The sequence below is a fragment of the Diaphorina citri genome, unplaced genomic scaffold (genome assembly GCF_000475195.1).
Source record: "Diaphorina citri unplaced genomic scaffold, Diaci psyllid genome assembly version 1.1 scaffold1728, whole genome shotgun sequence".
Lineage (NCBI taxonomy): Eukaryota > Metazoa > Arthropoda > Insecta > Hemiptera > Psyllidae > Diaphorina > Diaphorina citri.
Window position 1 is genome coordinate 27,657 of NW_007379154.1, and position 14,001 is coordinate 41,657.

A 14,001-nucleotide genomic window follows, 5' to 3' on the forward strand; every position below is an offset into this window, starting at 1 on the left:
ATAAACATTTTTTACTAAGTGGATGTCCCCTCTTTCCAATTAAAAAGAAAAAAAATCAAACACTTTTGACGTTATTGCCCTGAAAAGTATTTGGCGCACATTGAAAAGTATGTATATTTTGGCACATTGTACCGCTATAAACACAAAGCTTGTTGCCATGTGTCACCGAACTCAGTGCTCACCGTTTGAATAACTTCGGTGCACTTGTTCTGCAAAACGGAGCGTTTTGTTTGTGTTATTTGTGTTAAATATTTGGGTATGATAAGAATGCAGTTAAGAAAACAACGTAAATAATAAGCATAAGAAAGGGGCCGCAAAGGGAACTTTTGACCCCAACATTCCTGAATAAAACGTGGAGATGATTCAAGTCTAATATGAGATTATGACAAAAGGTTCAGTCCAACATCTCTTCATTTTGCTTTATTTTCGCCCACTCTGATTGCAGCAGTTGAGTTTTGTACCCTTGTTCAGAACATCTACACTACATACTCAAACGCACGTGTAATGTGCCAATTACTCCTCGTCAATACATCACAAATAATACGTGGAGATGATTAGTCTAATATGAGATTATGACAAAAGGTTCAGTCCAACATCTCTTCATTTTGCTTTATTTTCGCCCACTCTGATTGCAGCAGTTGAGTTTTGTACCCTTGTTCAGAACATCTACACTACATACTCAAACGCACGTGTAATGTGCCAATTTCACCTCGTCAATACATCACCAGATCACCATCACTGCAATTACCACACCCCACGTCAAATCATCGTTGCAAATTAAAGGGAGAGCAACACTGAACAGTTGTGTGAGTGTGTTTCCTTATGAAATATAATCTCAATTAGCTTTGTTTCCAGAGTGATTATTTGATGCCTAAAGACACCATGGGAAAAGGTTTTATGAGCACACACCTAGACGACCTTGGATACCCAAAGTGTTCTGATGTGAGATGGCTTCGAACCTACCTTGAATAAGGCGTTGCTGTTGTTGATACTGATTGTTACGTGATTCCGATTGTTTTTGTTGCAGATTACGTCAAATGCACAAATCGTCGTTGCAAATTAAAGGGAGAGCAACACTGAACAGTTGTGTGAGTGTCACCTCGTCAATACATCACCAGATCACCATCACTGCAATTACCACACCCCACGTCAAATCATCGTTGCAAATTAAAGGGAGAGCAACACTGAACAGTTGTGTGAGTGTGTTTCCTTATGAAATATAATCTCAATTAGCTTTGTTTCCAGAGTGATTATTTGGATGCCTAAAGACACCATGGGAAAAGGTTTTATGAGCACACACCTAGACGACCTTGGATCTTGGATACCCAAAGTGTTCTGTGAGATGGCTTCGAACCTATCTTGAATAAGGCGTTGCTGTTGTTGATACTGATTGTTACGTGATTCCGATTGTTTTTGTTGCAGATGTACCATGTATTGAAGTGTACCGTTCTGTGAGATGGCTTCGAACCTACCTTGAATAAGGCGTTGCTGTTGTTGATACTGATTGTTACGTGATTCCGATTGTTTTTGTTGCAGATCTTGTTTTCTCTAATCAGCGTAGGTACCTAATGCTGAACTCCTTTATCCTTACTTAAGTACTGTATGCTCAAAACAAGTAGCAGTCAGGACATTCAACTCCTTATATTTTATGAAAGACGAAAAAAACGTTAATCCATTTACAAAAATTTGACGTAAATAATTCCTCTTCAAAGTTTTCTGGATTATTCTATATGTCACCCGTCGGGTGTATACTTGATACTGCGTACTATGCAGATACACCAATCATTCCAGTTTTACTTTCTATGCTCCTGGACAAAATTAGCGCACACCCTAAACTTTTCAGGTTTACTTGACCCCTGGTGACCGAAGGGGGTTAATATTGGTATGTAAGGTGGATTTCCACCAACGCGACCTCTGTCGTGCGACAAAATCGCGCGACAATGTCGCGCGACGTCACCTGTACTTTCTATTACCTTATGTTCAAGGAACCTATACAAAGTAATGAAAAATTGTTCGAAATATCGATAAATTTTCAATATTTTTCGACTGCCTCAGTGAATCACTCACTGTGGAGTACTTCACTACTTACCTTATGTTCAAGGAACCTATACAAAATAATGAAAAATTGTTCGAAATATCGATAAATTTTCAATATTTTTCGACTGCCTCAGTGAATCACTCACTGTGGAGTACTTCACTACTTGATTCCAGTTTTACTTTCTATTACCTTATGTTCAAGGAACCTATACAAAATAATGAAAAATTGTTCGAAATATCGATAGATTTTCAATATTTTTCGACTGCCTCAGTGAATCACTCACTGTGGAGTACTTCACTACTTACCCTATCAATCGTGAGGAGCTGATGAATTATTGATCTATGAATTACAGTCTGATTGTTCTGTCAACAAATCTTTTCTCTGGTTCACCGCAAATGTCTCTTGCAACCAATGTCGATTTCCCTTCTCTGCTATTTTATTCTAATACCGTGGTTAATTTCTATTCTATTCATCAGGCGCCTAGCAAGAGTTCTTTACGGCTTGAAGAAGAATGAAGATGGTCACAAATCGGTTATTGATCTATGAATTACAGTCTGATTGTTCTGTCAACAAATCTTTTCTCTGGTTTACCGCAAATGTCTCTTGCAACCAATGTCGATTTCCCTTCTCTGCTATTTTATTCTAAAATACCGTGGTTAATTTCTATTCTATTCATCAGGCGCCTAGCAAGAGTTCTTTACGGCTTGAAGAAGAATGAAGATGGTCACAAATCGTCCTTTCCATCGTTAGTTCTTCAAATCGCCAAGACTTGACCCGATTTCCTTGTGACCTACTCGGCTGAGTAAGGTGACTAGTACAAGTACTTAGCATGTCTCGAGACACGATAGTATGTCCCGAGAAGCGATCAGTTGAATCGAACAATGGAAAGGTTAAAATAATGAAACCTGGGACGTAATTTGTTTAATGGCTTGGCCAACTGACCGTTACGGTGTGATTTCTTCGCCATCGTTATTCATTCACAGATCACAGAGATAACCACCTCACTCTGTATAAAATGGGAAGTCATTGACATCTAGTCAAATCTCATGTCAGTCTAAACCGTATCAGTCAAAATGTCTTCGGCCTTATCTCTCGCCACACAGTTTGGTTAAACCAGATTCTATCTAGTTTATTCATAACAAGAAATTTGATTTCGATTTGTGTGGTTTACGATATTTGGAGGACAAGTTTGTGATTGATTTGGTTTTAAGGTAATCGAGACCAACAATGATCCAATGTATTGAACTTTAAACGTAAACTTTCATATGAACTTGGCATTAAACTCATGAATCACGTAATCTATTGAGGACTCAGTAACTTTGTGAAACTCCATATCAACAATGAGGGAGGGATGGTAACTTTATCTACTTCACATACTCAGGAATCAAACAATAAGGTTAAAATTAAAATTCATTGTGACCTTCATGGTTATTGTAGTAGACGCAAAAATGAGAGTTTATCAAATAATGTTTTTCTCTTTTATCAAAATTTTGATTTGAAAGAAATGATGCTCCCTATGAATCGATTGGAATATAGCTATCTATTAAGACAACATTATTGACTAAAGACTCAGTAACTTCGTGAAACTCCATATCAACAATGAGGGAGGGATGGTAACTTTATCTACTTCACTTACTCAGGAATCAAACAATAAGGTTAAAATTAAAATTCATTGTGACCTTCATGGTTATTGTAGTAGACGCAAAAATGAGAGTTTATCAAGTTAGTAATGTTTTTCTTTTTTATCAAAATTTTGATTTGAAAGAAATGATGCTCCCTATGAATCGATTGGAATATAGCTATCTATTAAGACAACATTATTGACTAATTTACAATTTCCCACGGATACTCTTGAGAACACTTGCATGATGTCTTTCGTCACAAATTGTTCCATACTTTCTCTCTTGCCAATTTTTTGCTGCTTCTTCAAGTTGTATCCCATCTTTTCCTATGATGATGTCCTACTGATACACATGATGTCCTTCGTCACAAATTGTTCCATACTTTCTCTCTTGCCAATTTTTTGCTGCTTCTTCAAGTTGTATCCCATCTTTTCCTGTCAGAAATGTATCTTGAGAACACTTGCTTGATGTCCTTCGTCACAAATTGTTCCATACTTTCTCTCTTGCCAATTTTTTGCTGCTGCTTCAAGTTGTATCCCATCTTTTCCTGTCAGAAATGTAATCTTGCGTACTTTTCATTATTTTCAACGAAATTCGTCTGTTTAGTTCAAACTTTAAACGTTGCAGAATTTGTTCCATTTTGTGAAGACCTCAAGAAATCCCAGGTTACCCCTGATATAGGGAAAACCTAACCATTTTATCATGGATGGAGAGGAGTATTGTCCTCTAACAAATCCTGAATCCTGCGATAAGCTTGTAGAGGTAGACAAGCCAAGGCATCCAGATTCAAACAAGCATAGTTCCTAGGTCATCGATTTCTCCTGACAATATTCAATACTGATTGTCACCACAGGTCCTTGGCCTGTGACAATAATCGACTTGGAATTTCCACACCGTTGAGTTTTTCCATTGAGCGACACGCCAATGTTATGCTTGGGTTGGTGATTTCTGCTCTTGTATAGTGCTATAGTGGTGAGAAGTCCTATGAGACTATGACTCCAATCAATGTAATCTCTCAATTTCTTTAGCTCTCAATGTCTTTACCACTTGATATCTTACTATCCAATCCCTATCAAGTCTATCAACACAAAGTAAGTACTTTAGGTTATTGATAATAATTGTATTGTGTTTCTTTTTTCCACAGATCGGGCGTTCGTCCGAGAAGCCGATAGATTTCATAGTTTTAGACACCCTGCAGGCAGGCGTGGATCACAAAAACATGGCGTCGACGATATCGAGGTTCGCGTGTCGGATTCTGTGCAATAGGAAAACGTTGGAGTGTCGGGTGTTCGCTGCCGGATTCGATTCTTCCAGTAACATTTTCCTCGGGGTAAGTTGAAATTAGAAATGTTAGAACATAGCCAGGGGTGTCCACGTATCAGTGTATCCTTGAACGTTGAACCCCCTTTGCTACCAGCATGATTTGCAGTCCCTACAATGTCATCACCAGGCGGGGGACTTCAAACAGGGAGTAGACCAGCTTAGTCTGACTGGGGGACTTTAAACAGGGAAGATACCAGCCTGAAATTTCCCCTGCTAAAGAAATAGCAAAGGTTGAGTGCGAAGGGCATCCACTCATGAAATTTTCAATGTCATCTCTCAATGTCTTTACCATTTGGTATCTTACTATCCAATCCCTATCAAGTCTATCAACACAAAGTAAGTACTTTAGGTTATTAATAATAATTGTATTTTGTTTCTTTTTTTCCACAGATCGGGCGCTCGTCCGAGAAGCCGATAGATTTCATAGTTTTAGACACCCTGCAGGCAGGCGTGGATCACAAAAACATGGCGTCGACGATATCGAGGTCCAAGATTTCATCATTTGTTCTGAACTAATTTTGAGCATCAACATAATAACATTGAATATAATGCTAATACGTGAATAATGAACAGAATACGCGTATATATGTAGAAAGTAGTTTTAATATGTTCTTCCATTGTTATAACTATCTGAAGTCTAAACCCAAGAAATAGCTTCCAAAAGAGTCCGCTCTTGGCTTTTAAGTTTGTCCTAGTGTCAATTTTAAGGGTTGGGAAGAATTCCTAAAGAAATTGAGAGATTACATTGATTGGAGGCCCATTCCTGACGATTCCCTTTTCGGAAATGGGACGCAGTTTTTTTACAACCGTAACAAGTCTCAGAAGTCTATTTGTACGATTCGAGGAAAAGCTGGGTTTGATTTGAAGAGACTTTCACCGTGTTAAGAGCGTTTGCAACATGTGACGAAGCAAACTCAATGAAATGAAATTCCGTCAAAATTAATTTGACAATGAAGGAGGGTTATTGTACTACACAGGTGAATAAAATGAAATTCAGCTTTTCTTACGTTACTTTGCCATTCCCAAGTTTTCTTAGGCATGATTGGGGTCGACGTTTCTTGTTCTTTTCATTCTCTGCTTTTTCATGCAGAGCCTCTCCAACTCGTCTTCTCGATTCGGGGGGCGTTTAACTTTATTGGGACATGTTTAGAGAACTACCCATCTTTTCAACTAACGGGATATTTAATTATTTTATTTAAACACAAAATAAATTCGTTCCAATGTTCTATTTTCAAAGTGATCTTTTCTTACTACATTAGAACTCCAACTCAACAATCGTGGCTCGAAATATACTCTGTTCTCTTAATACTACCAGAATGAGACTGAAAAGCCCCTTCAGAACATTTTCCTTGGGGTTAGATAAGCTCAAATGTACAATCACCTCCACTGAAAAAAAAACTAGATACATATTTTAAAGGCGCAATAGGTACATACTATGAAACGCGTTTCACTTAGCGAGTAGTCCACTGAAAACTGAAAAGTTCTCTTCTATAGCTCATGGTGTCCACTAACCTTACCTTCGGGAGCCGCAACCCCATAAAGCCAATTTTTAACGTTCTCTTCTATAGCTCACTCACACTTTGCTCATCTCTATTTGAATAGCTTTGCTTACTGATCCCACACGGTACGGTCTCGTAAATCATACGACAGCGTGCCATCAGTTATACATGGGCATTGATGAAGAGTTTCTAGGTGAATACATACGAGTACATTTCTTGATCAGAATTTTCCACGCTCCGAAGTTGTGTGTTGCCTGCTCATCTCTATTTGGATAGCTTTGCTTACTGATCCCCCACGGTACTGTCTCGTAAATCATACGACAGCGTGCCATCAGTTATGCATGGGCATTGATGAAGAGTTTCTAGGTGAATACATACGAGTACATTTCTTGATCAGAATTTTCCACGCTCCGAAGTTGTGTGTTGCCAACTCATCTCTATTTGGATAGCTGTGCTTACTGATCCCATACGGTACGGTCTCGTAAATCATACGACAGCGTGCCATCAGTTATGCATGGGCAATATGGGCATTGAATCATTGATGAAGAGTTTCTAGGTGAATACATACGAGTACATTTTTTGATCAGAATTTTCCACGCTCCGAAGTTGTGTGTTGCCATTTCCAATCTGGTGACTAAGTGTGACGTCACGAACCGTGTCAGTAGACCGTCAGATACGTGATTATGTTGTTCATGCACGTACATACGTATTCTTCTTGTGGGTAGGTAGGTATATGTACCTCTGGAATTATTGTAATTATTCGACTTGGGTAGCTATACACCCAGATTTTTTGCATTTCTAGAGATATGCTACAGGTATGCATTGTGTTCTGTTGGGAGAAAATAATTAATTAGACAGATAGACAGGGTGTTTCAACAATCTGTCCATGTGATTTGATCAGACATTCTACGTTGACACATCCTGGAATCTTCTTCTCCCTAGCCTTTTCCTATTTAAATAGGGTCGGCGCTTCTTGTCAGTCTCTTCGAGGCAGCCCTGTTGACCCATCCTGAAATAGTCCATGGAAACACTTGTCCAGACTGTAGGATCTTGAGTTATTCTCGAGTACTTGAGTGACCTTTTTGTTATCATTCTCATCACACGCTGCTCACAATAGAGACTGAGCAATAAAATGTTGATGGTGAGAAATAATTACTAATCAGCATAAAAGATATTATTATCATGGCCTAGACGGACTCATTAATACCAAGAGCGCACACTTGAGTTTTTATTAATGACTCAGCCTATGAGGAGGTTTGAAAAAGTGCACCATACTTCGTACTGGCACAAATAGGCATAGAAGATATTATTATCATAGCCTAGACGGACTTATTAAATACCAAGAGCGCACACTTGAGTTTTTATTAATGACTCAGCCTATAAGGAGGTTTGAAAAAGTGCACCATACTTCGTACTGGCACAAATAGGACGTAATATTCAAGTGGTTAGCAAGAGACATGTCTATACACATCAAGAGCGCACACTTGAGTTTTTATTAATGACTCAGCCTATGAGGAGGTTTGAAAAAGTGCACCATACTTCGTACTGGAAATAGGACGATTGTTCATGCACGTACATACGTATTCTACTTGTGGGTAGGTAGGTATATGTACCTCTGGAATTATTGTAATTATTCGACTTGGGTATCTATACACCCAGATTTTTTGCATTTCTAGAGATATGCTACACAGGTATGCATTGTGTTCTGTTGGAAGAAAATAATTAATTAGACAGATAGACAGGGTGTTTCAACAATCTGTCCATGTGATTTGATCAGACATTCTATGTTGACCCATCCTGGAATCTTTTTCTTCCTAGCCTTTTCCTATTTAAGTAGGGTCGGCGCTTCTTGTCAGTCTCTTCGAGGCAGCCCTGTTGACCCATCCTGAAATAGTCCATGGAAACACTTGTCCAGACTGTAGGATCTTAAGTTATTCTCGAGTACTTGAGTGACCTTTTTGTTATCATTCTCATCACACGCTGCTCACAATGGAGACTGAGCAATAAAATGTTGATGGTGAGAAATAATTACTAATCAGCATAAAAGATATTATTATCATGGCCTAGACGGACTCATTAATACCAAGAGCGCACACTTGAGTTTTTATTAATGACTCAGCCTATGAGGAGGTTTGAAAAAGTGCACCATACTTCGTACTGGCACAAATAGGACGTAATATTCAAGTGGTTAGCAAGAGACATGTCTATACACACTTATCAATACAAATAAGCAAATAACAAAGTAAACATAGTTCACAATGGAGTTGCTAGAATGGAATAAGTTTGTCTAATACGAATACAAAATGATATTCAATATTTGAAAACGGAGTGGAAGGGTAACGCGTGATGAAACTAGGTCAAAAGTTGCTCACCGAGGGTTGCACAAAATAACAACCCGGTAAATGATGATACTCCTTGCTATGAAAAAAAGCTCATCTAATGCAGGTTTGTGTATTGGTACGCTTACAACTTTTTCAGCGATTGTTTCATAGAACGAAATCCTTTCACTGCAGAACACAACAGTATTGGAGTTGGCAAGTAAAAGTCTTCAAGGATGAAATATTGAACCGAATTTCGAAATGCAAATACTCTCGAACATTGAATCTCAAACCACTAGAATGAGAGCATAGAGTTGAATGTCAAATGATTTATGAATGGGTGCCCATGCAGATCTAACAGGATTTTGGATGAATTAGGTCAAACTATTTATTGAACTCAGTGGCCAAATCAGACGTGCTTTAAATAAATCTATTGGTTGAGCTTTTATACGGACAATACCTAATAGGAGAGTTGTTTTCTAACACATCTTTTGATTGATACGTAGTTAATCGATTTTCTACTCGGAGCTCGAACCCGGATATCTTGGACAAGAAACCAAAGTATTAACCGCAAGGCCAACCATTGTACTTAACTTGGTTCGAAGGATTCCTAGGTATAATTTTGTTATCTTATTATGTTGTTAGTTACCTAGATATCTTTCGTTCTAGGTATGCTGCTGTGGTGTAAGAAATGCAAGACTGTCAGTAATGGCCCCCCTTCGGACATGAAAACCTGAAATCTTGATAATATTTGGATACTTCTAGCTACTTGAATAATTTAGTCATATTTGTAGGTAGTTGTTTAAAAGAATATAAAAATAAGAATTACTCAAATTGCATTTGAACTGCGTTATTTCAAAATTTTCAACGCAAGATAAATTGTACCTAACATCATTTTCTTGACTTCGTGACTGGAAAGGAATGGTTTAGCTTGCAAAATAACATCGATATTTCTTGTACCCGAGTCAATTTGTGGCATCTTACTACAACAGACATTAGTGCTTTGTCTACCTTCTGTAGAAAAAAATGATGCTTGCAAAATTTGCGAGTTCAAAATGGTGAAACCCACACAAAAACGATAATTCCACAGTCATGTTGCGAGCTCCAATTTTTCGCTGACGCCAAATGAAACAATTGTACGTAATAGAACAGCTGCCATCAGAATCATTTGCTAATCAAATGGGACTGTGCAAATACTGCGAACATTAATGAAATGACTACGGCAGATGATGAACTCCGAGTTAGAGATCTATCATGGGTCTTTAAATTATATTCTTGGATATCCGTCTTTAACATACACTTAACTTTTTATTTACAATGCTAATTCCTGAGGGTTTTACTAACTGTGCAAATACTGCGAACATTAATGAAATGACTACGGTAGATGATGAACTCCGAGTTAGAGATCTATCATGGGTCTATTGTATTCTTGGATATCCGTCTTTAACATACACTTAACTTTTTATTTACAATGCTAATTCCTGAGTGTTTTACTCTGGTCTCGAGCTTTGCACTGTTTACTGTTTGGTAACCTCCGGCCTAAGGTACCTATACATCTGCCTTCTACCATGTTCTAATATCTATGTCGATTGAATACTAAACGTACTTCAAGTTCAGACTATAATCTGAGCTAGAGATGCCTTGACCTTTCGCTAAACGTACTTCAAGTTCAGACTATACTCTGAGCTAGAGATGCCTTGACCTTTCGCTAGTAAACCCTAAAGCTGGTTTTGCTATCTTCTTTCACTGTATGGAACTCATGAAGATACCATTCCTATTTTATTTCGCTGTGTAAGATATTCGAATAAAATTTATTCGTTGGGTTGAATCAGGTATAAACTCGCTCCATGATTATTGTAAACCATTTTTACTGGGAACTTGTTAGCAGCTGCCTGTAGCAATTGAAACATTCGTTGTGTACCGTTGTGTACTGTGGTTAGCTGGTCTGAGGCATAACTGTGCTGTTGTGTCACTCGACGCCAATGACCCTGGTGGCAGATTCAAGTACTAGAAGAGTAATGTATGGAACTCATGAAGATACAATTCCTATTTTATTTCGCTGTGTAAGATATTCGAATAAAATTTATTCGTTGGGTTGAATAAGGTATAAATTTGCTCCATGATTATTGTAAATCATTTTTACTGGGAACTTGTTAGCAGCTGCCTGTAGCAATTGAAACATTCGTTGTGTACCGTTGTGTGCTGTGGTTAGCTGGTCTGAGGCATAACTGTGCTGTTGTGTCACTCGACGCCAATGACCCTGGTGGCAGATTCAAGTACTAGAAGAGTACTTGGTATCTCATTAGGATCGAGTGTCATTATCACAAGACATGTTCAGACAAGTTGTGTCCAGGTTAAGAGTACCGGAGGAAGGTCACTGGTGTTGTGATTATTCTAACAGCATGCTTATTATTAAACATTGAAGGATTGGTCTCGGGTTACGGAGATGCGTGAGGTTCTTATACCCAAGCCCACCAGTTCCTTATAATTCAAATTCATCGAGTTGTGTCCAGGTTAAGAGTACCGGAGGAAGGTCACTGGTGTTGTGATTATTCCAACAGCATGCTTATTTTTAAACATTGAAGGATTGGTCTCGGGTTACGGAGATGCGTGAGGTTCTTATACCCAAGCCCACCAGTTCCTTATAATTCAAATTCATCAGTGCCTGTACTACGATGGAATTGCTGGCAACTTCTTCTGTGGGTCAGGACACAGATAGAACTCTATTTGCATTAATATTTTGCTTTAGCTCTGTCCTTTTAGTTTTTAGGTAGTAAGAAACTGTGGACAAGGTATTATATTTGCTTTGCTTTAAGGTATACTTGAATTTTTCGAACACAAAATGGAGCTTCTAAAGTTCTAAATCCAAGGACACCTTTGTTTTCCTTCGTGATCGGAAAGCGAATGCAATTAATGCTCGTTTCTAAAGTTCTAAATCCAAGGACACCTTTGTTTTCCTTCGTGATCGGAAAGCGAATGCAATTAATGCTCGTTTGTTTTCCACCCATGGCAAATGAAAAAACATGAGGTCGCAATAACATGTGTAGTATGTGTTTTTATTTCCAGACACACATGCAGGTATACTTGAATTTTTCGTACACAAAATGGAGCTTATAAAGTTCTAAATCCAAGGACACCTTTGTTTTCCTTCGTGATCGGAAAGCGAATGCAATTAATACTCGTTTGTTTTCCACCCATGGCAATAAAGTTCTAAATTCAAGGACACCTTTGTTTTCCTTCGTGATCGGAAAGCGAATGCAATTAATACTCGTTTGTTTTCCACCCATGGCAAATGAAAAAACATGAGGTCGCAATAACATGTGTAGTATGTGTTTTTATTTCCAGACACACATGCATTGTTGCAATATCATCAATAACACTTAGCATTATCGGAAATTGAAAACAAGTGCAATATAATGTGATAGCAATTGCAGAATCCTCATTTGTTCACAACATGGAGGGACGAAGGGGACTATCGGAAATTGAAAACAAGTGCAATATAATGTGATAGCAATTGCAGAATCCTCATTTGTTCACAACATGGAGGGACGAAGGGGACTCGTGACGTGAACTTCACATTGAAAAAACCTCAGAGAAAATAGCGAAATACTCGTTGATTAGATAGATTCTCCATTAGTGGAATGCGAAATATGTTGGTCTCCATTTCCGCCTCAGAGAAAATAGCGAAATACTCGTTGATTAGATAGATTCTCCATTAGTGGAATGCGAAATATGTTGGTCTCCATTTCCATTTGTTCACAACATGGAGGGACGAAGGGGACTCGTGACGTGAACTTCACATTGAAAAAACCTCAGAGAAAATAGCGAAATACTCGTTGATTAGATAGATTCTCCATTAGTGGAATGCGAAATATGTTGGTCTCCATTTCCGGATATAATGAGACAGGGAAACCCCACGAGAGCACTTAGCAAATAATGTTCACATAATGGTGAACGCTAAAACCTTTGAAGTTTTGCTCTTGGATGATGATTATTGTTTCCTAGAATATTACAACCACATGTGTGTAAGGATTGAGGGTTTTTTTCTTCTGAAAGTAGGTACTTAGCGAGTAAAATGTTTTGATTTGTTGAAGATTTGGAGAAACCCCGCATGATTAATTGAACTTGCTTCTGAAAGTAGGTACTTAGCGAGTAAAATGTTTTGATTTGTTGAAGATTTGGAGAAACCCCGCATGATTAATTGAACTTGTCGGAAAGAGATATTCATTTCTTTAGAAATCAGTGTGGTTCTGGAAAGTCCTACTTTCAAGACCTTCTTTCATTTGTATTTGCCTATAATGTCGTACATTCTCTTTGAGTCCTGAAAGTCCCCTTTCAATGCTCCTTATTTAGCAAACTTTGTTTTTATTGACACAGTCTCACTCTTCTTCTAGTGAATTCTCCCCAACCCTTAAAATTGACACTTGGACAAACTTAAAGCCAAGAGCAGACCATTTTGGAAGTTATTTCTTAGGTTTAGACTTCAGATAGTTGTAACAATGGAAGAACTTAAAATTACTTTCTACATATATACGCGTATTTTGTTCATTATTCACGTATTAGCATTATATGCAATGTTATTATGTTGATGCTCAAAATTAGTTCAGAACAAATGATGAAATATTGGGGGAATTTCTTGGGATTTTTCTGTCTAACTCTCGCATAACTCACGTCTCCCAACTCCCATGTATAACAATAATTAATTGTATGATTGTATAAGAGCTTGGGATGACAGTATGAAGCATTATGTCATAAATATAGTTCTATTCCATGATTGGCATTTTGTATGTAGATAATGTCGTGAAATAATTACCTATATCTAATGACAGACGTATATGATGAGCACATTTTATGTATATCTCATGAAACGTGAGGGCTTGTAGCGTCATCATCAAAGATCGTGAATTTTTGCTCATCTAATGAGCAATGAGCGAAAATAAAAATCCCAAGATGTTACGAAACGTTAGCATCATCAGACTTGAGATTGGGAAATTCATCTGGACATTGCGTTTGTTGTTAGTTCGGAGAATAACTTCTTCATTTTATCTCATTGTTTTCATATCCGGATGACATGTGGTCCATAGCTGAAGCAGATTAATGATTTCGAGAGTGTCTAGATTAGACTAAAAGTATTGTAGCAACTACATAAGTAAAAGCTCCCAAAACATATTTTACCTTTTATATCAAAGAAACTTAAACCG

General features: G+C 37.9%; 1 protein-coding gene across 1 annotated transcript in view; it reads left to right on the forward strand.

Moving 5' to 3' along the window:
* The first annotated feature begins 4,783 nt into the window (after nucleotides 1-4,783).
* LOC103517044 (protein pellino-like) overlaps nucleotides 4,784-14,001 on the forward strand; it is a 15,262-nt gene continuing 6,044 nt past the window's right edge. Inside the window, exon 1 of the mRNA XM_026829282.1 lies at nucleotides 4,784-4,990. Coding sequence (XP_026685083.1) covers nucleotides 4,880-4,990 — 111 coding nt within the window. The 5' untranslated portion in view covers nucleotides 4,784-4,879. The remainder of the gene's footprint in view (nucleotides 4,991-14,001) is intronic.